The sequence below is a fragment of the Brachionichthys hirsutus genome, chromosome 17, assembly GCF_040956055.1.
Source record: "Brachionichthys hirsutus isolate HB-005 chromosome 17, CSIRO-AGI_Bhir_v1, whole genome shotgun sequence".
Taxonomy (NCBI): Eukaryota; Metazoa; Chordata; class Actinopteri; order Lophiiformes; family Brachionichthyidae; genus Brachionichthys; species Brachionichthys hirsutus.
In genome coordinates this window covers 10,744,872-10,768,014 of record NC_090913.1, presented here as the reverse complement: position 1 = coordinate 10,768,014, position 23,143 = coordinate 10,744,872, and the positions used below count along the sequence as shown (strand labels likewise).

The 23,143-nt window shown below is 46.6% G+C and overlaps 1 protein-coding gene across 1 annotated transcript in view; it reads right to left on the bottom strand.

Moving 5' to 3' along the window:
- Positions 1–23,143, bottom strand: part of fat1a (FAT atypical cadherin 1a) — a 51,931-nt gene that overhangs the window by 14,603 nt on the left and 14,185 nt on the right. Inside the window, exons 4-11 of the mRNA XM_068751329.1 lie at positions 15,522–15,583; positions 12,285–12,614; positions 11,383–11,599; positions 10,112–10,180; positions 9,527–9,666; positions 5,094–5,369; positions 4,735–4,945; positions 220–4,290 (exon numbers count right to left, since the gene is read on the bottom strand). Of these exons, the coding sequence (XP_068607430.1) occupies positions 220–4,290; positions 4,735–4,945; positions 5,094–5,369; positions 9,527–9,666; positions 10,112–10,180; positions 11,383–11,599; positions 12,285–12,614; positions 15,522–15,583 (5,376 nt within the window). The remainder of the gene's footprint in view (positions 1–219; positions 4,291–4,734; positions 4,946–5,093; positions 5,370–9,526; positions 9,667–10,111; positions 10,181–11,382; positions 11,600–12,284; positions 12,615–15,521; positions 15,584–23,143) is intronic.

The following is a 23,143-nucleotide window of genomic DNA, read 5'->3' as shown; positions in this document are numbered from 1 at the left end:
AGGGAAGCATTGTCATTCTAAAGACACGGACATGGGACTGCCCCACGCCTACTTCCTGCTAAATAACAACAACTTGCGTTATTCGTCGCAACTTCACATCTAAAAAAATGAATGGATGATCCTTCCTAAGATTTGAAATGTCACTATTTCACAAAGCAGTAAGAACTAAACTCTCACAAACTACGTTTGAAAGATTAGGTAAAAACAATAAATGCCCACCTGTGATAAAGTAGTTGACTTGTTTATTGACGTCCTCGGAGTCGTCGTCGGTGGTGCTAAGTATAGCTATCACCCCGCTGGGAGGGGGGTCGTCTTCGCTGACTGTGCCTTTGTAGATCTCTGCAGTGAACCGGGGCGGGTTGTCGTTCACGTCGGCGACGGTTACCTCCACTCTGGCACCGGTAACGTGCTGAATCCTGTCGCCTTGGTCTGTGGCTAGGACAGCAATCGTGTACTTTTCTGTCTTTTCACGGTCCAGCTCTTTTAAGGCGGTCACCCATCCAGTTTCGCTATTAACGGCGAACAGCTCCGAGATCTCCGGCGCGTTCTGCTTGGGGTCGAGGCTGTAAACGACATGGCCATTGGTCCCAGAGTCTTGGTCGGTGGCTCTGACTTGGATCACTTGAGTCCCACTCGGAAGGTTTTCCACGACGACAGCCTCGTAAGGGTCTGACTCAAATACAGGCTTGTTGTCGTTGAAGTCTTTCAGCTGGATGTGGATATTCACAGACGCCACTATCTCATAAGCCTCTTGCTTTGTCTGTGCAACCAAAGTGAGCTGATACCATTTGGTGGTTTCGTGGTCGAGGCCTTTCTGAAGCTTCAAGGCTCCGCTGTCTCGGTCGACAACAAACATCTCATCTTCATTGCTCTCGGGATTGCTTCCTTTCACGAGACTGTAAACGACTGGTTGCTCACTAATAGCCTGAATCACATCGATCTCCGTGCCAATCGGAAGGTCTTCGGGAATCGTATAGCGGTAATTTGCTTCAGTAAATTTGGGGATCGGGGTCTCCGGTGCAACAATCCTAATGTAAACCTGCACGACAGAATGTTTTGCCGGATTCCCAGTATCCTTGGCCCTGACAAAGAAGGCGCAGAGCTCATTTTCAAGTCCAATCAGACTCTCTTTGGTTACAATGACCCCAGAGGTTGGGTGGATCTCAAAGTTCTCCTCCACATTTTCAACGTCTGCTTCGATGGAGTATTCAATGTCCGCATTGCTTCCCTCATCCGTGTCTGAAGCAGCAATTTTAACCACAGAGGTTCCTCTTGGAACGTCAGACTCAATCGTGGCTTTGTACACAGCTGCCCTGAATTGTGGCGCGTTGTCATTGACGTCCGTGAGGATGACATTGACGACACAAAAGCCCACTTTTCCACCGCCGTCATTGGCTGTGAGAGAAATAGGGATCACCTTCTCAATGGCGTTCTCGCGATCAAGGCTCTCGAGAGTGAATATCTCTCCCTTGTTGTTGACCGAGAACTTGTCTTTCGCAAAGTCATTAACAATCTGGTATGCAACTTGCCCGTAAATTCCTTCGTCGTCATCTGTCGCCTTCGCCTCTGCTACCAAAGTGCCGACAGGGGAGTTTTCAACGAGTTCAACGACAAAGTCCGCCTGGGAAAAGGTGGGGCTGTGGAAGTTGCCGCCGGTGACGGTTATTATGACAAGGGCTGAGTTTCTGAACACGCCATCCGACACCGACACGTTGAGGTTGTATCGCGGCTGCATGTGCGGCCTGCGGTGGTTGGAAATGACGATGGCGCCTGTGTATTTGTCAATGGAGAAGTTGAGATCCTCGTTGCCAGATATAATAGAGAACTGCAAGTTATCAGAGTCTGAGCTGTCGGCGTCAGACGCCTGGACCTGGGTGACAAAGTATCCGCGTGGCGCTAATTCACAGACGGTAGCTTGGTAAGTGTGCTCTGTAAAAACCGGCGCGTTGTCGTTCAGGTCGCCAACATCTATTGTCACGATGACGTCGCTCGAGAGGGCCGGCACTCCTCCGTCGACAACACGCACTTTCAACTTGTGCTGTTGGGTCTCCTCGTGATCGACAACTCGAGCAAGAGAGATTGCGCCCGTGTCACGATCAATAGTGAAAAAATCCGAACTCCTCCCCCGTTCCTCAACCAGCTGAAAGAAGAGTTCCTGGTTGTTGCCGGTATCGGAATCTTTTGCATCAACTTCTAAAATAGACGCGCCGATGACAGAGGCCTCGGAGATGTTGGCGTGGTAGGACTTTGACAGGAACGCGGGGGCATTGTCGTTCACGTCTTCCAGTATGATATCGACAAACACTTCGGAGTGGGCTCCAGTCAGAGAGTCCGTAGCTCTGACATTTAGTTTGTAGGCAGGGTGTGTCTCAAAGTCCAAAGGCTGGATCACGTGGATCACACCTGTGTTGAAATCAATGGAGAATTGTTTGAAAGGATTGCCCTCGGAGATCGTGTACACAATGCGAGGCCCTTCAGAATCAGTGGCCTGCACGTGAAGCACGGGCGTGTGCAACTGGACGTTCTCTGGGATTTCAATGCTGTAGAACGCCTTCTCAAACACAGGCATTGCTTTGTTCACTACTGTTATTGGCACTTCTACTTCCGCCGAGAGTGCTGGCTCGCCGTTATCCTTCGCAACAACGACGATGACGAAGTCTGTGTTAAGTGATTCCTTCTCAAGTTTCTTCTTGAGGGAAATTTCCCCAGCGGGGCTGATTTGAAAGTGCTCCCCGTGGTTCTTGAGCTCATAGCGGACGTCTGCGTTCGAGCCGGTGTCTTTGTCCACTGCCGTGACCTGACGGATGACTTGGTTCTCCGTGTCCATCTGCACCAGGGCGTGATATGGAAGATTCACAAACATGGGCTTGTTGTCATTCACATCCTCCACTGTCACAGTCACAAGAACGTGAGCTCCATCTTCAGATTTGTCCTCTCTGGTGACCTGAACAACGATATCGTACGTGTCTTGTGCCTCCCGATCGAATGGAATCCCAGTGGTCGACACGACTCCGGACGTGCGACTGATTGCAAACTTGTTGTCAGGGTTCAAAATGTTGTAAAACAAAGGCTCGTTGATCTGGCTCCCAACGGTGGCAATAACTGCTAACGTCCTCTTCTCAGAGGAGTTTTCTTGGACGTAGGCTTTGTAGGAGTCGCTGGTAAACTTCAGCTTACTGTCCCCATTTTCCTTTACGTTTATCTTTACTGTAGCAACATTGGCAAATCTACCGTCAGAAACCCTGACCTTTAATTCATATCTGCTCCTGAGCTGCGTGACATTCTGAATGGAGATTACACCCGTGGTGGGGTCCATTTTAAATTTATCTCCAATATTTCCCTCAGAGATAGAGAAGAAAAGCTTGGAGTTGGGCCCAACATCGGAATCTGTAGCGTTGATCCTAGCGACCTCCACCCCTTTGTACGTTGGCACCGTGACAGCTGCCTCGTACAGCTCCTGGCTAAAGACTGGAGAGCAGTCATTGATATCAATCACGCCGACGGTCACATTGGCTGCCGTCTCTGCAAAAAGCCGTGGCATTCCGAGATCATGGGCCTGAACTGTGAAGCGGAAAACACTCCTCTGTTCGTAATCTAAAGCCGTTGTGATTCTGATGGCTCCTGTGTTTGAGTCGATGGCAAAATAGTTATGAGCAAAAGGTTCAACGATTTGATAAATGAGCATGGCGTTCTGGTCAGAGTCGGCGTCGGAGGCACGGATGACTAAAGGAGCGTTCTCAAGGGTCAGCACGATGCTGTTGAGAGGTGCCGACTCGCTGATTAGTCCTTTGAATTCCCTCTGGAGGAACACCGGAGCGTTGTCATTTTCATCCTTGAGGTGTATCGAAAGACTCGCGTTGCTGGCGAGTCCAGCCATGTTGGTGGCCTGGATGATGAGCGCGTATTCAGAAATGGTTTCGTAATCTAAACTTCTCTGGGTAACGACCACTCCCGAGTTTGGGTTTATAGCAAACGCGTTGTTCTTGTTGCCTCCTTTTATTTGGTAGAAAACAGATGCCTTGCTGGCAGCCGTGACCAAGCTGACAAAAGTTCCCGGTTGAGCGGACTCGCTGACTTCTGCAGAGAAGGATTTTTGGTTGAATTTGGGGGCGGCATTGTCTGAAACCGTTACCGCAATGCGTACAGTGGTTGTAGTTGAGAGAGGAGACACTCCGTTATCAGATGCCTTAATAATGAGCTCAAACCGGGTCTTGCTGCTGCGATCGAGCTCTTTGGCTACTTTAATCGTCCCAAGAACCGGATCAATGGCGAAGGAGTTCGCAAAGTTTCCTGTAAGGAGAAGGCAACGCTGTGATCAAAGTCTGCTCTACTTAAACTTCTGACAATCTCGGATTCAGTGTTTTACCCCTTCAACATTGGTTAGTCACTAACATTTAGCTTAGTAAGGCCCTTAGATTTCTACAATTAAATTATATTAGCCTGTTTAAAGTACAAGCAAAAAGTCTTGCCTCTCATAGCTGCATGTTACTTGTTCTTATAAAGCAGCTTATTGTAGGAGGATTCCATCGGGGGGGAAATTCTGATCACCCACATACTTGGAGGACCTCAAGGAAAAGTCTACTTCTACTATTTGTAAAGTCTTCCATTCATGATGAAGCTTCAGTGGGCAGTAGGAGTCAAGATGACTCATACATTGTTAGGAGCTGATTTCATGCGAGTTAAACAATGAACGCTTTCAGCAGTGACACTGGGACAGAGTGGCTCAGCACTTACCTGATTCGATGCTGTAGACAACCTCCGCGTTGTGGCCGCTGTCTTTGTCGAGGGCTGTGACCTGGAGCACAGCCGAGCCCACGGCTGCAGATTCAAACGCACGGCCGGAGTACGGCGTGCCCGTGAACCACGGCGCGTTATCGTTGGTGTCGTCCACATTGACAATAACACGCACAAGGTTCCGCTTCACAGGGATGTCCTGGTCGCGAGCCTAGAAAAGACACAGACGGAAAAGGTAGGAATCTTGATATATAAAACAGAAACAATCCATGTTTTTTATTCCAAAAATTGAGACTTATTAAACCATATGTAGGAACTCGTGATAAGTAATCAAACTGTCCGTGTCCGTCGGTTCTCACCATGACAGTAAGGGTGTGACGATGCATGGCTTCATGATCGAGCCGCTCCGCGGTGTAGAGGATGCCTGTTCCCGGGTCTAGTCGAAACTTCCTCAGGCTGAAGGGATCAGTGCTGCTCAGGAGTGTAAAAGTGAGTTTGTTCTTTTCATCTCTGTCCACAGCACTGATCTGCAAGACCTCAGTCCCTGCCGGTTTGTCCTCGGACACGTTCACCTCATACCACTTCTGGGAGAACTGCGGTCGATGGTTGTTGGTATCAATGACACGGATAAGCACCTAAAGAAGAGCAACACATTGCAGACAGAGAATATGAATGTTTAAGCACCTGATTCAACTAGTCTCACATATTAAATATGAACGTGCAAAGTCAGGACGTGACAAACGTATGCGTGCGTGCGCTTCAAAAGAAGAACTTGGCACCTGTCTCTTAGGCAACATCCCGATTCAGCATCTCATTCAGCTGAATTACACTAAACGCCACGATTGTAGTAATGATAATACATACTTCTATTTCATTGTTGCTGTATATTTCAGCATCTCTCCGTGTATTCGTTGTCAAGACAACCGATCGATGCAGATGGCCGCCCACCTGGAGCGCTGGAGTCTTCCCCAGTGTTTCTGCCTGCTAAAAGGTATTTGTTTTCCACACCATTGTCAACGATTGCTTACTCGTGGAGGGGGGGGGGGGGGCAGCAAGCCATTAATATAAAGCATTGATTGATTTGGTGGCGGTGCAAAAAAATCAGAAGAATTGAATCGACTGAAACTGCTTTTTTTCTTTTAGCTCTGCACACACAGAAGAGACGTCATACTCAAACTGTAAAATTCCACCGGGAGCATTCATTTATCGCTGCCAACCACTTCGTCTACTGGACTTCCGACAGAGGATTATGGAGAGCTCGCTGGAATCTCTGCTTCCCAGATCAGTGAGGGACTTCTAACTCACGCCAAACAAGGGGAACAAAGGGATCAACCCAGATTAGACACCTGCATACCAAACACAAGGGGGTGATGTCCCACAGGAAACGGATGAGGCTCAGCCATTGGGTCAGGAAGAAGCTGAACGCACCACAGCTCTACCCGGTAGACAGCTCACGCGCTGACTAGGATTTGTCAGATCTCTAGTCAATACAACCGCCTACTGCTGTTTCCTGTCATAATTCTGTTGGCTGAGCACTGTTAGCCTATATCAGAGACAAATATAGACCGAATCTGACAGCCCCGATAACATTTACAATCTGCTGTGTGCTGCGATGTTGGCAAAGCTGCTGGGACTCACAGATGTCATCTTGCAGGGGGGCACTGGGCTGCATGCTGTCTGTCAGTGCTGTAAACTGGCTGGGTTCCATAAGTCATGTGTCCTGAACAACCCATGGAACGCGGCTAATTAAGAAGCTAAATTTGTAAAACATAAACCGTTTCCAGTCAGACGTTAACCGAGAAAAGGCTTCTGGCCTCTGGTGGATGTCAAACGCTCTGAGGGCTGACAATCTCTGTCCTATCGCGCCATGCCAGATATAAATATAGCAGCAGATCCCTTAGGTCAAACGCACACACGCATCAACGCAAAGATTCCGTCCGACATGGCTCAATCTGGGCACTGTCAGATAGCATGTACTGAGAATGGTAAGGTGCTGAAAGCTGATAGAGCTACCAAGAAGCAGAAGGGAGTAGAACCCACACCTATCTGCAGAGTACTGTTTCATGTGGCTTAAATGGGACACAAGAAACTCTGATATATGCAGACTAAATTGCCTTTTTCATGGCTTGGCAAAAACTTCAAAAGAACTTTGTCCTCAAATGTCATGAAAAACGCATGACTGCAGCAGAAATGGTGCTGCTGAGAAAAAACATATCTGTTTTTGACTTCCTCTGGGAATGCTGGTGAGGAATAAGATTGGGACTGAGACACGGACATTGACAGGTGGCGATACTGAAGGAAAGAATGTGAGGGTGAGACTCGGTACGTTTGAGCAGCAGCACACCAGGAACAGATTGTGAGCAATAACAGCTTGAGATTCTCTCGGCAAGGACAAGGAAGGACGCCATGTAGCTGCAAACGTGGGGAAGGGAAGCTGGGCCTCGTGCCTATGCGGCCTTGTTGGCGCAGCTCCTGACTACAAGCCCGAGCTCAGCTACATCAACCCTTTGTCTCCATCAGCTGATCCTTCAGGGAGGCTTTAATAAAACTACAAGAGGTAAATGGAAAACAAGCACAAAGGACACACTGTTTCCATGAACTTCCCACGGACCCTGATTCTGAGGAGCCTCATGACGGCTGTATTTAAAATCACTCTCAATTTCCAGCTGATAGTTTGTCACTGTCTTTTGTGAAATACAACCGATATATCAAACACCTCTTGTGTCCAGACTAGAACACGCGGGAGCTTATACGGTGCTCATTGTCCCCCCACACGCGCTAAATAGGAGCGGAAGCCACCCCATCCTGGTGGCAGGTTCTGGGCACAGGCCAGGGCGCTGGAAACGGGCGCTGGAAACGGGCGCTCCCACGTAGAATGAATACAGCAGAGCTCCGGTTTTGTGCTGCACGGGACAATCATCATCTCTGCATACCTGTCCAAATAAATCCCGAGTTTTTTCGGAAAACAGACTGGCAGTAAGATAAAGGCGGGTTGAAAGAGAGAATTAAAGAAAAACATTCCAATGAGAGAGAGAATGAGGCCAACCTGTCTGGCAGCACAGTCTCCACATGCCTGATTTCAGGAGAAGATAAGTCTTACCCTGCGTTAAGTAGAGCGCCTGCGTGTGATTGGCCAGATGTAACTGACAGCGAGGCCTTTATTTGTTTTAAAGGTTAACGTTTTCAGAGTTGGCTTAAACCCCCGCTATCAGAGCAGACACTGGGGAAGCTAAACAATGCCATCGTATAAACAAGCGAGGAGCCAAAACACACAGGCGGCTAACCGGAGTACGCCGCTCACATTTCAGCCTGCCGGCCCGGACGAAGACCCCGCTAACATTTACTGTAAACCAATCCATACCCTGGTGCGAGAAAAAAAAGACACCTAAAGGCGGGTGCATCGGAGAGAGACGACGGGAACGCACAAAGATCCTTCCATCACTAAAGCACATAATTACCGGTACATTAAATACATGCATTTCCTGTAAGGTGAAAGCTTTGCTAGCACCGTGAGAATCAGACCTTTTGAATCATTTAACCTTTGAATGTGATTCATTTGACTTAAAATGTCGCCGCATGGGAGGCTTTTTAAATATGCGTCTGTTTGCCGTTACTTTTTAAAAAGCGCTTTACAGCGAGACAACATCGTGGCCGGGAAACAAGCAAGCCGCTGCCGAAACCAAAAGGACACGCTGCTTCCTCGGAAAGGCCCGTGAAAGGCAACACTGCCTCCAAAGCTCACTGGAGCACAGCCGCCAGAGGATGAAAGCGTTCATTCATACAGAGTGACGGCAGATTCTTTTGCAGCTACAGCTCTCTGAAGGACAAAGGGCAAACCATTTGGAATGCCACACGGCCATCTGACCCAAACTATGGTGTAAAAACATTCTAAATCTCATGGACGTGGCTTGACCAGCCAAACAAAAACCTAAGATAACGTGCAGGCTTAAAAGCTTTCATCATAGCGGTTCAGCTTTGGTGTTAGATAGAGAGCAAAATATTCGCTGGCCGGAATAAATCAGCATAATGTATGAAAAAACAAGCTCTCAATTTGTGTTCTACTATCATCTGTTACCGAAATTACCCACAAAGGGTTGTCCGGTCTTTTTTCTTTTTAAAAAAGGAGCCTCTCAGAATACGCCGTGTCATGCATCAATATGTTTAACTATTTAGAGCCAAGAGAAGCCTGATTGGGTTCCTGCTCCTCTTAGAGGAAAGGAAGCGGTTCAGAGAGGCACAGCAGATGGGAAGAAAGGAGGGGGCTCAAGAATGTGAATAAAAGCTCTGGCTAGACGGCACCATCATCACAGCAGCGCCGCGTCAGGAATGAAACGACGGAAGATTCCTGGAGTTCAACAATTAAGTGAGACGGAGGGGAAGCGAGTAGCAGGAACAATGGCGATCCGTGCTGCGGATCGGGACGCCCACTCGAACAGCTCTTCACCGTCTGCCGAGGAGTCTTTCCTTTCTTTGACTTCTTTCTGCTTCCTTTGGTTCTTAAATAACGATACGGGAAGATCTAAAACACTCTCATGCCTGCGTGGTCGTCTTCAGCCTCATCATATTCAGTGTGTTTTATATTCACTTCTTGTTGGGATGTAACAAATACAAATATAAAGCAGAGCATCCCAGGCCAGCTGAACCTAATGATAAACATCACAACACACACAAGCGTGGCTACGGCTTCACTTTCATTACCCTGGTCCGTTTCGCTATTCCTCGCGCGAGACAAAACAGAACCGTGACAACTGTCTCATCATCTTCGCAGCCGTTTCATTAGCGTTTCAATTACCTGGGTGCTGACAGTTCGCGTCCCGTCTGTGGCTTCCACCGTCAGGTTGTAATTTGATTTCTGCTCTGCGTCGAGCGGCCGCGCTACAATCAAGGTTCCGCTGGCCTTGCCCACGTCAAAGCGACTGTCGTAATTACCACCTGTGGAATGAGAATGTTCGGGCAAACAGCGAGGACAAAGGATTAATGACGAATCCGCTCAGTTTCCCTCCGTGTAGCAAGGTTACACAAACAGAAAATCAAAAAAACATTGATTTACTGCTGCGCTGATGTCAAAGACGATAACCAACGATGGCCTAATGTTGTCATAGATGTGCTGTCTATTAAAGAAGCATCTATATAATAGCAACCACATGCAATTTGCCCTGACACACACACAGGATGAGTTAGATGAATGCAAAAATGAAGGAGGTGCTGCAAAAAAGCTTCTCAGCAATCAAGCATTCAACAGTAAGAGAGGGACTTCCTCTTAATCTGGATGATTAACAACACAACATCGATCCAATGGCGCCAAACAGGCAAGCACCAACACACAGTGTAGGATGATCTCTGAACAACGGGCCTATCAGGAGAGCCCAGCAGCTACCTTCCGCTGTACAGTTGTGGTCACAAGCCATCTGAAGGATGTAAAACATCTCAGAATCCGCTACGCCATCTTGCAAAAAAATCCAACCAAACAGAGTATTCCAGAGGAAAGCAGAAGGCAGAAGCAGAGAGGACAAAAGAGACGTGTCAGTTGGACATTGATTAGAGGGAGGACAGGCGGGGGAAGTGAGGAAGAGCAGGCGAGACATTCTTGAAAGCAATTTTTACGTCCCATCGGGCGTTAAGTCATGATTACACATTTTATAGGGAAACATAAATAAACTACAAAGTTATAAAGATGGTACATTTATATTTTGGACACCGTTAAGGAACTGCTTGAATCAGGTGTGAACGTCCCTTTTGGTTTCTTCTACTTCTATGTGCATCTCGTGCTAAACTGGGATCGGAAGTTTGAAATGATAACTGTATTTAACCTGGTTCAAAATCCTCCAAGAGCACAGAAGGAGGCTCATTCAGAGTCAAAAAAGGGTCAAACAAAGAGTCCCAAAGGAACTGCACCAAAAAGATACTGGGGTGGGGGGGAACCCAGAAGAACATTAAGGCTCACACTTTGATAACCCTCAGAACCTTTGGGATACTATTCACGGTCTGATGGGCTGAAAAATGAAGTGTCTGAGATAGGTCTTGTTACATGTTCCACAAATGGAGGCGACAGCATAATGTCGCAGGGGAATCGTGGAGGCTTCGCTGCTTCAGGGCCGGGACTACTTACCATAATGGAGAAAAATATGTAATCAGCTCCCTGACATTCAATTCTGAAGTAGAATGCCATGAGTTCAAGCTCAGATGTAACTGGACCTTTGCAGCAAGACGACGGTCCCGAGCATTGAGGGTGAGAATCCCACCACAGCGATGTCGGGGGACCGATCTCCGGTCGGGGGAAGCGTTTGGCTGCTGCTAGTAAAGTCAGCACGATGGGCTATTAAGTTCTGGGGTTACAAAGATTTGTTGGTGTTGAGCGGTTTATGTGTTGGGTAACCTTTTTCAGTTTATTAAATAAAACTTATATTCATAACATGAAATGTGTCTTTGCTCAGGGCTGCCTTTGCTTTATCGTTTTGTCCTTTGTAGTTAAAGATCGGACACAGTTTAGGGTTAAGATACACGCTAAAATAGAAGAAATAAGGAAAGGGGCAAATCCTTTTCACAGCAGCGTATATTTCCACAGTTCCCAGTCGCAAGTAGCGCAACTATGTTAGTCCTACCAAATATACATGCACACGAACACAACAGATCCAGATCAAGGAATACCTGCAATTTCAAACCACACGGAAACATCGGAGGATTCGGTGGCGACAACGCCGACCATGTGCGCCACAGGGTCGTTTTCCATGACCGAGAAGAAAAACGGAGACTCTTCAAAAAGCAGGGGAGCTGCGTCTGCGGGCAGCTCTGGCTTGGGAAGCCACTCGATATGCAGGCGACAAGTGGAGAACTTCTGAGGGCGTCCGTTGTCGACAGCTTTAATCTGGGGAGGGAGGCGGAGAATGAGAATCTGTGTTACACGGAGTTCTGCTACACTTTACTCCAAATGAGTTTCTGCACTGCTCTCCGGAGGGTTGCCTGTTTGGAACTCCTCAGAGGGAAATACACAGGGGCTTTAGTTATAGATAATGCACAACAGCAAACAGTATGCCCTTAATTCAAGGCCCTAATCTCAATCCCTGTTAAACACGAATGACAAATCTGGAATAAAATAAGTACGACGTACATCCTGATTGAACTTTGACGCTTTTAACATCTTGCTTGAAATATGAAGCGGATGTTTTTTTTTGCAAGTAACATTGTTAATATATTGAAAACAGGTCATCTAGTTAGTTTTGGACTTTTTAACAGGATTTTTCTCTTTATTTACTGAACTTTTAAAGGCCAAAGAATCCGGTGGGAAAACGGCAGCAAAAATAAAGATGAACGGCTTCTCTTTTAAAATATCTACAAGAATGCGGTGACTTAAATGTCATTTATTTCAAACGTCTACCTCAAATTAGTTGAATCTTTTTTAATGCGCTGTTTTTAATCTGCACAAATGAGGGACAGAACATTCTTCTCCCGTTGCTGGGAACACCGTAGCGCTACAACAAACCCAAACAATCTCACAGTTCAGACTTTGACATTCATTAAATGTAGGCGGCGGTCAGGATGAAGACGCTCACTGTGAGGATGTCATATTCTCCAGCCGAAGAGAACTTCTTGGAAGACACCGATCCAGTCTTAGGCTCAATAAAGAATTTCCCGTTTTCGTCTCCCGCCTCGATGCTGTACGAGATCTCAGCGTTGGGTCCCTCATCGCGATCCGATGCAATGACTCGATACACCGGCTCCCTCTTTGCGGCCCTCTCTCTCTCCGGCCTCTCTCGCTCCGGCAGCTTGATCTTGTAGATCTTCTCCAGGAACAGTGGCCTGTTGTCGTTCTCATCCAGGACTCGAACGATTACGCGGACGGTGGTGGATTTGGCCGGGATGCCGTGATCGGTGACCGTGATCTGAGGAAAAAGAATGCGAAGGCTTCAGAGTCAGAAGTAGGAAGACAAATTCAGGTCGGAACCAAAGGGAAGGAGAAATGATCTGATATCAAATCACGTTCAGCATCCCTCATCGCGTCGTCACGGTGACACGGACCCTGCTTTAACCGAATACCTATTTAAACATGTCATTTCATTCGGCTGACTCTGGTCGACTCGCCACCAGCGTCCTTTTCAGTTTTAGACACGTGGTGGTAAATGTGTTTTATTTGGAGGCCTGCGTGTCTGAAAAACTTTCAGAATCTGTTCAGGATGTTTCCCTGTGATCACGATAACAGCAGTTTCTGCAGCCTGAGCTCGAACAAACCACCCGACCTTATTATTTTTAATTAGCAACTGCACCTTTCCAACAGCACCAGCTGCACTGACTCGGCTGCCTTGTGTCAAAACTTACAAACACGGCTTTTGCTAGTGCTAATAATCCTTGAGAATTACTGTCTTCCACTGTGGGCTGGGGGCTTTCTGAAGAGTCCTCTGTGTGAAAGACAACTGCATTATTAATGTGGCCTAAATTTGGAGTCATTGACAACGATTGTTATCGGTGGCATGCTAACTCTTTGCTACGTACACCACGGCTATGAGTCTTCAGAGTTTGAGGAGTTAAAGGCAAGGAGCCACAAGCCGACACATTTTTTTGTTTATTTTCAATCTAATTCCAGAAAAGATGTGCTCAAGGATTTGTGCTGCCAGATATAAACCCTTCAGATCCAAGCGGCAAAGTACTGCAGAAGGGCAGAACGGACGCCCCGGTCGTTTCGAGCCATCTGTTAAAGAGGTTCGCACCAACAGCCAGGAGCCCAGAGGAAGGTCCACGCTGTTTTGGCACTGCGGTTTAATTTCCTGAAGTGAGGAGGTTTCTGCTTTTTCTCAGTGTCTGCAGTTGTCAGTGCGACGCACATTAGCAGGATTAGTTAAATGGGATGACAAGAAACGTAGGTTTCAGAGGGGGATCTGTCAGTGGCCATTCCGTGCTGCGTAATGAACTGTTTTGTATTAGCTTTGCTGGGCTGCTGAAGGAACAGAGCCCGGTATCCTGGTTAATATGACATCGTTGGTTTAAGACACATGGATAAACCAAAAGATCGAGAGGTTTATATCATTTTAGATGAATGTTGTTGTTTTTTTTAACTTTATAGATTAAATGATTGATCAGACAAAAGAGTTTACATCAGCATCCAATACGTCATACGTATTCTGTATTTGTATATCAATGCTCATCCCTTAAGAGGTTGTCTCTCCTGTCCCAGATCTGAATCACAAGCATGTCCCGGCATGTCCCGCTTTAGCAATTTACCCCCCCCCCCCCCCCCCCACCGCCGCCCCCCACCGCCGCCCCCCATCCTACCGCCGGAGCCCACGCTCAGACCACGAGGCGCTCTCACATCTCAAATTCCCCCACTGTCTTTCTCTCTCACACACGATCACCACCGACCAGCCCCCCATCCACCTCGCATGAAAAGCTGAAGACCCCCCCACCGTGCTCCCTCCACCTCCTCTTGGCATTTGGCGCAAACAATGCTGACACAGCCCCCCACCCTAATTGCTCCACGTTCCACATGGCCCCACATGTTTGGTTGCTTCTTCTACAACAAGCTCAGACCAAAAAATACATCCAACTTTAATTTGATCTGCTCTTCCATCGCCCAGTCGACATTTACAGGCACGCACACACACACACACACACACACACACACGTGTTCTTATGAGTAATGATAACCCTTGATTAGCTGCCCTGAGGAAATACTACGGTGTGTGTGTGTGTGTGTTGGGGGGTAAATAGAAGTGTTTAGGGGTCTGGGCTGCCTCATGAATTCTTAACCCAATAAAGAGCTTCCTGCCGGATTTGCAGTGACCAACAAGCTCCTTCATTTGCCTCAGTTCCATGGATTTTCAAAAGCGGCGTTCCTTCCTGCTGAGTTTCAGTTTAGAGTGGCTCAGTTTAAATGATGAAACTAAAGTTTATGAAACTAAATAAACAGATTGAAGAGAAACGTTTGTGGACAGAAATGACAGTTTCTGATATCATTGCTGGATGGAATGGAACATATTAGGATTTAATGTGACAAAGGACATTTGTCTCATGGCTTTTTTTGTCAAATGGGACAACTGAACATTCATGAACTCTCAACTTCCACTCCGGTGCTGCAGGAAGTAAAGATTGATGAGTTTGGATCACATTTCTGACAAAGATTTTCTCTTTTTAATCAGTTTAACTCATTTACCCTGTCCCGTCGGCGCCCACTTTCCTCCCCCTCCATTCCTCTCATCCCGGTGATGGGATCACTGGACTGTAATGGACACTAACAGTGTGAAACACAACACTGCTCTGGGACCAGATGCATCCGCATCCAGCGATCATTGACATGTGTAACGTCTAACAATAATTAAAAGGCGAACAATCTGCTCCGTGTCAGCGGCGGAAACACAATTAAAATGGCTATTATCGACCTCGGCTCTGTGGCGAGAGCAAGGGGGGGGGGGGGGGGGGGCGTCGTGAGAGAACACAGCCCGGCTCAATTAATACCCTCAAGTTTAGACATCGGCCTGTTGGGGCTGACAGTTTCCTGTCACAGCTTGTTCCATTTCTAAGATGGAACAGTGAGAAAGAACAAAGGAACAGTCACCAGATCACCACCCCCCCTCCCCGGAAATCAGCACGAGGAGGAATTATTCTAAGGCTTACTTATTGTTGGAAAGTGTGGCACAAACTGGAACCTTAGCGATAGAAAGTTCAGTTTTTTCCTTGCAGCTGGTGAACTGGACATGTTGACCTCGAGGGTTTCCGATTATGCGATTCTAATAAATGTTCTCATTAAAAAGAATATCTGGTGCCAACCTGACTCTTTCCCTTTGAAGCTAATTGCTTACCTCCAGAATGTGCTCATCCTGTTGCTCCCTGTCCAGCTTTCTTGACGTAGTGGTAACCAGACCTGTGGGGGGCAATTAATGATAAGAATATTAGCTTCACGGAAACACAATTCATTATAGAAAGCAATAAAAAAAAAAAAAATTCTTACAGGCTGGAACATAAATGTGCAATATGAGCTAATGACAAATATATGTTGGTCAATAAAGTTTTTCACCTTAAATGTTATGCTGAAATAATTTGTAGCATGTCAAATAGAAACTCAGAGGAATCACCGGGACAGTGTTTAGGAAATAAAAACTGATTAGAGCAGGCTCGCTGTTGGCTGACATCATCTGGTCGTCAGTCGGCCGTGGGTTGAGGCTTTACTTCTGGAGGCGTGTTCTCCCCACTGGCCTTTTTTTTTGCGGTTCCAGGTTAAACCGGTTGCCAGAAAGCCTTACATATGTGAAATATCACAAGTGTGTGCAGAATTGCGCCCAAACAGCAGCACAGGCCTGACACCCTGCTTTTATTTCTTCCACAAGCTGAGTAAACACAGCCAGTCAGACATCGCCCACAGCCTTGAGCACAGAGAAAAGGGAACTTTAGAAAAGCTCCTGCCGCCAGTTGAAAGGTTTCAAGGGTCTGTTTGAGCTCAATCGTTCGTTTCAAGTGTCGCGAAGCATCAATCACTCAGAGGGGACTTTGCTGCATCGTGCGTTGACAAAAGTAAAAAATAAAACTTGATCTAGTCCTGAGCTTCCCTCTAATCCAAGCTTGAGTAGAGTCCATAAACTAAGAGAAAGGGGGGGGGGGTTATTGCTATATGGCTGCAATATACGCAGCTCTTTTCTCACTGAGGATGTAATTGCAGCTTTGCAGACGTGGAGTGAAGCGTATATGTGCCAGCTCCCTCAACGTGCGCCGTCTGCCTGCCACACTGTGTCTGATTAGCATAAAGCAAAGGAAGTCCGAAACCCCAAACCCATCAATGGGGGATAAGCGCACGATGAGCACAGCGGGGGCTCCTGAAATAGCCATCCCTCAGCACCGCAATTGAGGCACAAGAGCAAGGCGCTTTTCCTCCCCCGGTTTTATCCTCCTCTTCTTCGGCTTTATTTAATCGGTACCTTGAGCGGTGAAGAAATAAGTCTACTGATAGTCAGGTGGAAAAACTTTCCTTCCTTACCCATCATGCATGCTTAGCGACAGGCGACAGATTTAAATGTCGGTTCCATTAAATAAATATGTTGTAAATAAAGTAGCGTCCATTAAATGTGCATTAAAGACGGAGGCTAAATCCAGTGACGGAATGTTTAATAACTGACGCAAATCACTCATTCATTCGTTTTCGCAACTGCTTAATCTGAAATCCGGGTCCTGGATTGGAGCCTATCCCAGCAGTCTACGGGGCGAGAGGCAGGGCCACACCCTAGACAAGCCGCCAGCTCATCACAGGGCCACAGGTAGGCAGACAATCATTCACGCACACACTCACACCTTGACACAAATCAAGTTTAGCAGATTCATATGCCCTGCAGGAAATAGTCGTTGCAGTGCCGTATGATGTCTGATTGAAGTCTTGCATGGGTTGCAGCAGCTAGAAAGCTACAGATCATTACAATAAAAGCTAATAGTCTGGCCGTGCCACATCAAAACAGACCACACTGCAGTTTCGCAGGGCTGGAAGTTGATGGATGATCATATTTTAAAAGCTCGTCTGGGTTACTGGAGCAGAATACAGATGACTGCATTAACCACAGTGAGTCTAGGTGTCTCATTTATAATTCCTCTGTAATCAGCTGCATAACCAGAGCGTGATATCATAACAGACGTAGCGGCAGTAATGTGGAAATTATGCACTCCTGCAGATTCACAGCACTGAACGTAGCATCAGCAAAAGCCAAAGAAATCACAAAGAACGTCTGCATATAATAAAATAAATGTGCCTGGCAGAGAAATCCCATTTCAACATTAGGAAACATGCGCCGAGTGAAGGATGCAGCGTCGTACGTTACTGGTTATTTGCTCGTAGGTGCACTTGCTTGCTCAAAAATCAAGTTAATAGCATTTTTGCTTCCCAAAAGGAGCAGGAAAAAGGTGCATGAAAAATATCGCTGTAGCAAAAACAGTGAAAGCAACCCTCGAAAAAATAAGCACACTGAGATGTCATGTACTTTTCCGTGCTAGATTCTATTGTCTAGAGAGGGGATACTCTTGGCAAGGTGTCATGAGTATGAAGCGTGCTTGATAAACATGCAGGAGGGTTCCAACCTTCTCGCAGCGGGACAGCAATGTTTCCTAAATAAACAGACAACCCTGTTCTAGTTAGAAGCCTATATTCTGTCCAGGATTCCTCTTTTCAGCTGCGCAAACAGGTGCGATAAGCAAAGCCTTGTTTCTCCTTACAGCTACATGCTGCCATTATATTGTTATTAGGATTAGAATTACAAATCAATCGTCAAATCACTTGCTGATTTTGGTTTCTGTTGGCGAGGTGAGTTTTGGGGCACGGCCTTGTGGTTAAAAAGCAGTTTTTTGCTGACATTTTTGAAGTATTTTGGAATTTTGGTGGCGCATGAAACGAGCATCCACTTCAAAATATAGAGATGCCTGGGCAGAAATCCAGATGTCAAGAGCAAAAGAGTATGTTCCACCCGCTGCGGATGAGCACCGATGTTCCTGTTGTGACTATTTTTCGCTTCAGTTCCATTTTTGCCTGACATGCTGCCAAAGTCTCTGACCACAGAGACTCGCCGCCCACTCGTAATGTCCAAGTACTGATACGACTTTCATGAAACAATCCACAGCAACTTGTTTCCAGGCCGCACATCCGCAACATCGAGGCGTTCTTAAATTCATTCTGCAAGTTTGATGACTAATGCAAAAAAGCCACAGGAGTTTCCCCTTTAATGAAGAACTTTGTTGGCACCAACAGTCCAGCCAATAAAAGGTGCATACCTTTCCATCTGTCCCTAAACCTTAAGGAACTTTAAAATGATTGGTTGGTAAACCAGGGCTCGCCAGAGAAGTCTAGGCAGCCCACAGTCTTTGTCACAACACACACACACACACACACTCACACACACACACACACACACACACACACACACAAGCCATCCTCAGGCGTGGGCTGAGCTGGGCCGACAGTAATTATAGCCATGCTGTTTTGAGAGGGAGAGAAAAACAGCAAAGCAGCAGTGGCTTTCAACCATGTCCTTGAGCGCTACACACGCCGCTCCAAAATGGAGGCCTGGAGGGAGTTAAGGAGTCCGGGACATTGTCGAGGCCAGCTCTAACCCGGGCAATGCTGCTGTGATTAGCAGTCTTGTGAGTGGCACACATTTAAGTGACACACATTTCGCTGCAACTCCTATAGACAATCGGGAATGTGTCTGCACGCATCGTTGCATCTCGGTTTGGTTGGTTTTGAATGCCGATGAGTGAATCTAAGCTACAGGAATGCATCGTTTCAACGTGTGATTTCTCTCTTGCTCGAATAAAGGATTTTGGGGGATAATGCCAGCGACGATGGGAGTCATCTGCCGTTTCAGCCTCAGACCAAAACGTTGAGAAGTATCTGAAATGAAAACGGTAGAACGAAGCAGTTGGATCGTAGAAGAAGCTGTTTGTCCGTAACGCTGCTGAGCAAGAGTCTTTTTTAAAGGGACAACGTGCCAATGAAAAGGCAAGCGTGACACAAATGTGTCCATATGATCTTTGTGAATGAGAGTAAAAGGTATATATCAGTGGAGCACCGTTTACATTAGGATTGAGATATATCTCAGCGCCTCACAGCTGCCAGGCTTATTAGTAATCTGAAAAGACAACCATGCCACGGAGGAGTGGGGGCTGTGGGGGGGGGATTCGGGTTCCCAAGTGTTAGTGAAAGTGAACGTTATGGAGAGATGGGAAAATGGACGGGGTTGATTGGAAGCAGTCAAGCAGCGGAGGAGGAAATGCATTACAGACTGCAGTCTGTGCAAGTCAGACGTTTAAGCACGGTGCCGTTACAGGAAGCGTGTGTAGTTGTCATGCACATTTGCTGGGGTGCACACAGTCAAGAGTTTTCTGTTGCAGACGGAGCTGACCGTTTGTTAGTCTCGCAAAGTTTAACGCACTTCTTAAGAAACAACGAGTAAAGAGACGTAGCGAGAACAGGCAGAAGCGTGGAGAGTATATTGTCCTCATCTCGACGCCACTGCGGTGGTTGGTGAGTTAGCAGTTAGCTTGGCAGCTACAGCAGAGTCCGCAAACTAGCCTTTCAAGTGGTCACGACTTTGATCGAGACCAGAATCTTTCAGGAAGACAAGAAGATTATATTTCCCTGTGCGTATGTACTTATGGCGTGGCCCGGGGCCTTCACGTGGTGCCGTCGGAACCCCAGAATGGAGTTGAAAGGCATTACGTTAAGAATGAAGTCAGAAAACCACAAACTAGAAATACAGTCCAGTGTGTGGTTGCCGACAAATACCCAAGCAACGGTTTACTCTTTGCCGTTTTTGTAATGCTAAATTTTCAAGATATTCCAGTGCTTCCCCGTGTAGTGCTCGCCTGTATGGCACGGGTGAGTGGGTGAGTGCGTGAGGCCTTTTGTGCACCAGAAACAGAAGAACGAGAACTCAAATCTACCAGAAGTGAATGAATGCAAAGCAATAAAGGTCCCGGTTTGGATGAGAGACACTGTGGTGAAACTGGATCCTAGCCCACTAACCCACCACGACCCACTCTTTGAAGGTACGTGATGAAATATCATCCAATTTTTTTTTTATTCCCACATGTTATTCTCACTATGTCATTTGAGAGTCGTGGCGATTTGCTGTCCCACTGAATCGCAGGAAATGACAGGAAGTTGTTGGAAGTATATATTTCCTGTCTGACTTCCGCTAGTCGTTGGGGCTTTGGTAAACCACTGATAACAACAATGTGTGGGTATGTGTCCCCCCCCACTCCCGTCAGACAGAAAGTGTGTCACTGAAAGTTGATACGAGCACCGTGTCAAGGAGATGATTTGCAGCTGCAATCCCAACGGCTGTTTTGCCTTACCTTTTTCATTCAGCCCTGGGGATGACAAATGCACATAAAACCTGTTGAATGTATCCAAGCCTGCCAAACCATTACCTACGGGCAGTCCTTTCCGACTGATGCCAGTGAGCTACCGGCTTCTGGCTGCGGGAAGCAGAAAAAGGATGGGCCCCAAATTGTTTTAATAACAGTTGAAGAATTCACCGGGGCAAAATGTCCTCTTTCACAGCAGGCAAGTAAAATCACGCAGAAACACATATCCTAGAAACTCTTGTAAAAGACGTCAAGTTTTCCGTGATTCCCAGCTACTGTGAGCGAACAGTAACAGAGTGCCGGCGGCTTCAAACCGCTGGCTTCAAAAGCCATGCGAATTAAGCTGTGATGAGTCAGTAATTAAAACTATTGAGCACATTGTGCTCGTGTTATTTTCTCCATGTTGTGTTCTCTGCTTTACTCGTCGTATCTAGTGATCGGTTTTGACCTTTTCTTTCTTGTCTCATTTTCAAGTCTTCTGTTTTCTGTTCATGTTTATTGCCCCCTGTGTGTGTGCGACTGTTGATTGTCTGATTGTTTCCACCTGTCCCTGATTGTGTACTCCTGGAAGTTATTTATATGTGTATATGTGATTGTTTTTGTGCTTCAACATTGTCTTCCATTCGTACACTGTCCTCACTGTTTGTCCTTAACATCTGGAGACATCCTTGGTTTGTGTCCTCACAGTAAAACAATCTATTAAAGGCACGCTGCACTTTTCAACCACAAATACAGAAAGCCAAAATCATAATGCATCTAAAAAAGTCCTCCCACCACAGTATAATATGTTGATAAAGACCATTTGGGCGGTGCTAATCCTCCGCGCAGCGAGGCAGGATAGGCACGGAAGGAAGTAAAGCACGTTCAATAAAACAAGACGGCTATTGTGGTGATCTTTGCTCCTGTTCTTCTCTCCTGAGCTTAGATATATAAAACTTCCTGTGTGTGTCCTGACCCACCCCTCCATATTCTGCTTGGTTGCCTTTTTACTAATGCATGTACATTCTTGCACAAGAGCTCCGGCTCAAAAGTCCAGAGCCGAACAGCTCAGCAGCGGCATACCAGGAAACACAGAGTGTGATTCACCTGGTAATGGAACAGTGCCACTCTGCCACAGAAGAGGTGGGAAACTTATGTCAACAGCATCTGATGAACCAGCCCAGACATCCGACAACTCCTTTTTGTGATGGGGAAAATAGAAGTTGGCAGCTCGAGGTCGTGGCTGTCTCAAGAGCTGCAGGTGCAGACAACCCATCATTATTGTAAACCCGAGCCGAGTGACAACAGCCTTCGATTATTCTTCATTTACACAGAGCACATTTGCAATCTGATAAAAGCATGCTTATCAGTCGTATTTATCCGGGAAATAGAATTCTCCTAAGCCATTAAACCGGAGCTTGGGAACCTTGTAGAAACGTTTTTAAATCTGGGGGTGGGATGGGATCTTTGCCACCAGACGATTGAACACTGGTTCACAGTTTGAATTCCGCACAAACAGCGTAACTCAAACTCACTGATCTCTCTCTGATTTAGAACAGATTATTCATATCCAGCTGATGAGTCCAATTTTGATCTGATGCCTCCTGTTTTATTTTTCCCCTCTCCCCCCCAGCTCCAATCCCTTCAAAAGGAAGGCTATATTAAACCTTTAAGTTCTAAGCTGTCAAACGTTGCAATACTATCTGCTGGAGAGAAGAGCTGACCTTGCACTTTGATGACATGCTCAATGAAAAGACAACAGCCAAAACAGCAGGGCTTGTTTACTGGGCAGAAAGAAAGGAGGCCTAACCCTTTCATCGCTAGACGTTACAGAGCAAATGTGGGGTCTGGCTACGGAAAAAGGGGCGACCAACGCCATCCAAGGCGTCAAATGAAGCTTTCATATGTGTCCGAGGCTCAACAGGCTGCAAAAGGGCTGTGGCCCACGAGAGAAGGCTAGGTAGTTAGCTTGGAGCACATGCCTATGAGGTTCCAGAAGCCACAAACAAAACATAGGCTTTTAACGTCTTTTCCTTTTTCCCACCCCGTTGCAGCGCTTTGTAGCTCTGCCAAAACGGGGCCTATGCTTCCAATGCAAGTTTAGAACGTGTAATTACAGAAAGTTATATGTTGTAAATTTAAACATTTTCAAAAACCTGTAATATGCGGTGAGAATGTCATATTGAGATGATAATATGGACAGATATCAGGCCTTTTTTTTAACCATTTAATTCCACAATTTTATATAATTTCAAGACATCCCAGTCTGATTGTCAGCTAAAAAATGTTTTACTCAAACACTGCATCTTGCTCAAGTCACAATTACTCCTTCAATCCCCACCTATTTCTCTCTGTCAGCTCTGTGTGCATTCTCCAGAAACAAAAGGAGGACAATCAAAGCACTCCTCTTCCGCCCTTTGTTAAACCCGACACAAAAGGCTCTGGTGTCCCGCCAAGCGAAGTTTCAACATTCCTTGATATGCATGAATAGCTCTTATCCTTCTGCTTCACAGTCCTCCATGTAGTGTTGTCTGATATAATGGATTCTACTATAAAGAGAGTCCGACCACAACAGACCTGACTGTAAAGCCATACAAACTCAAAC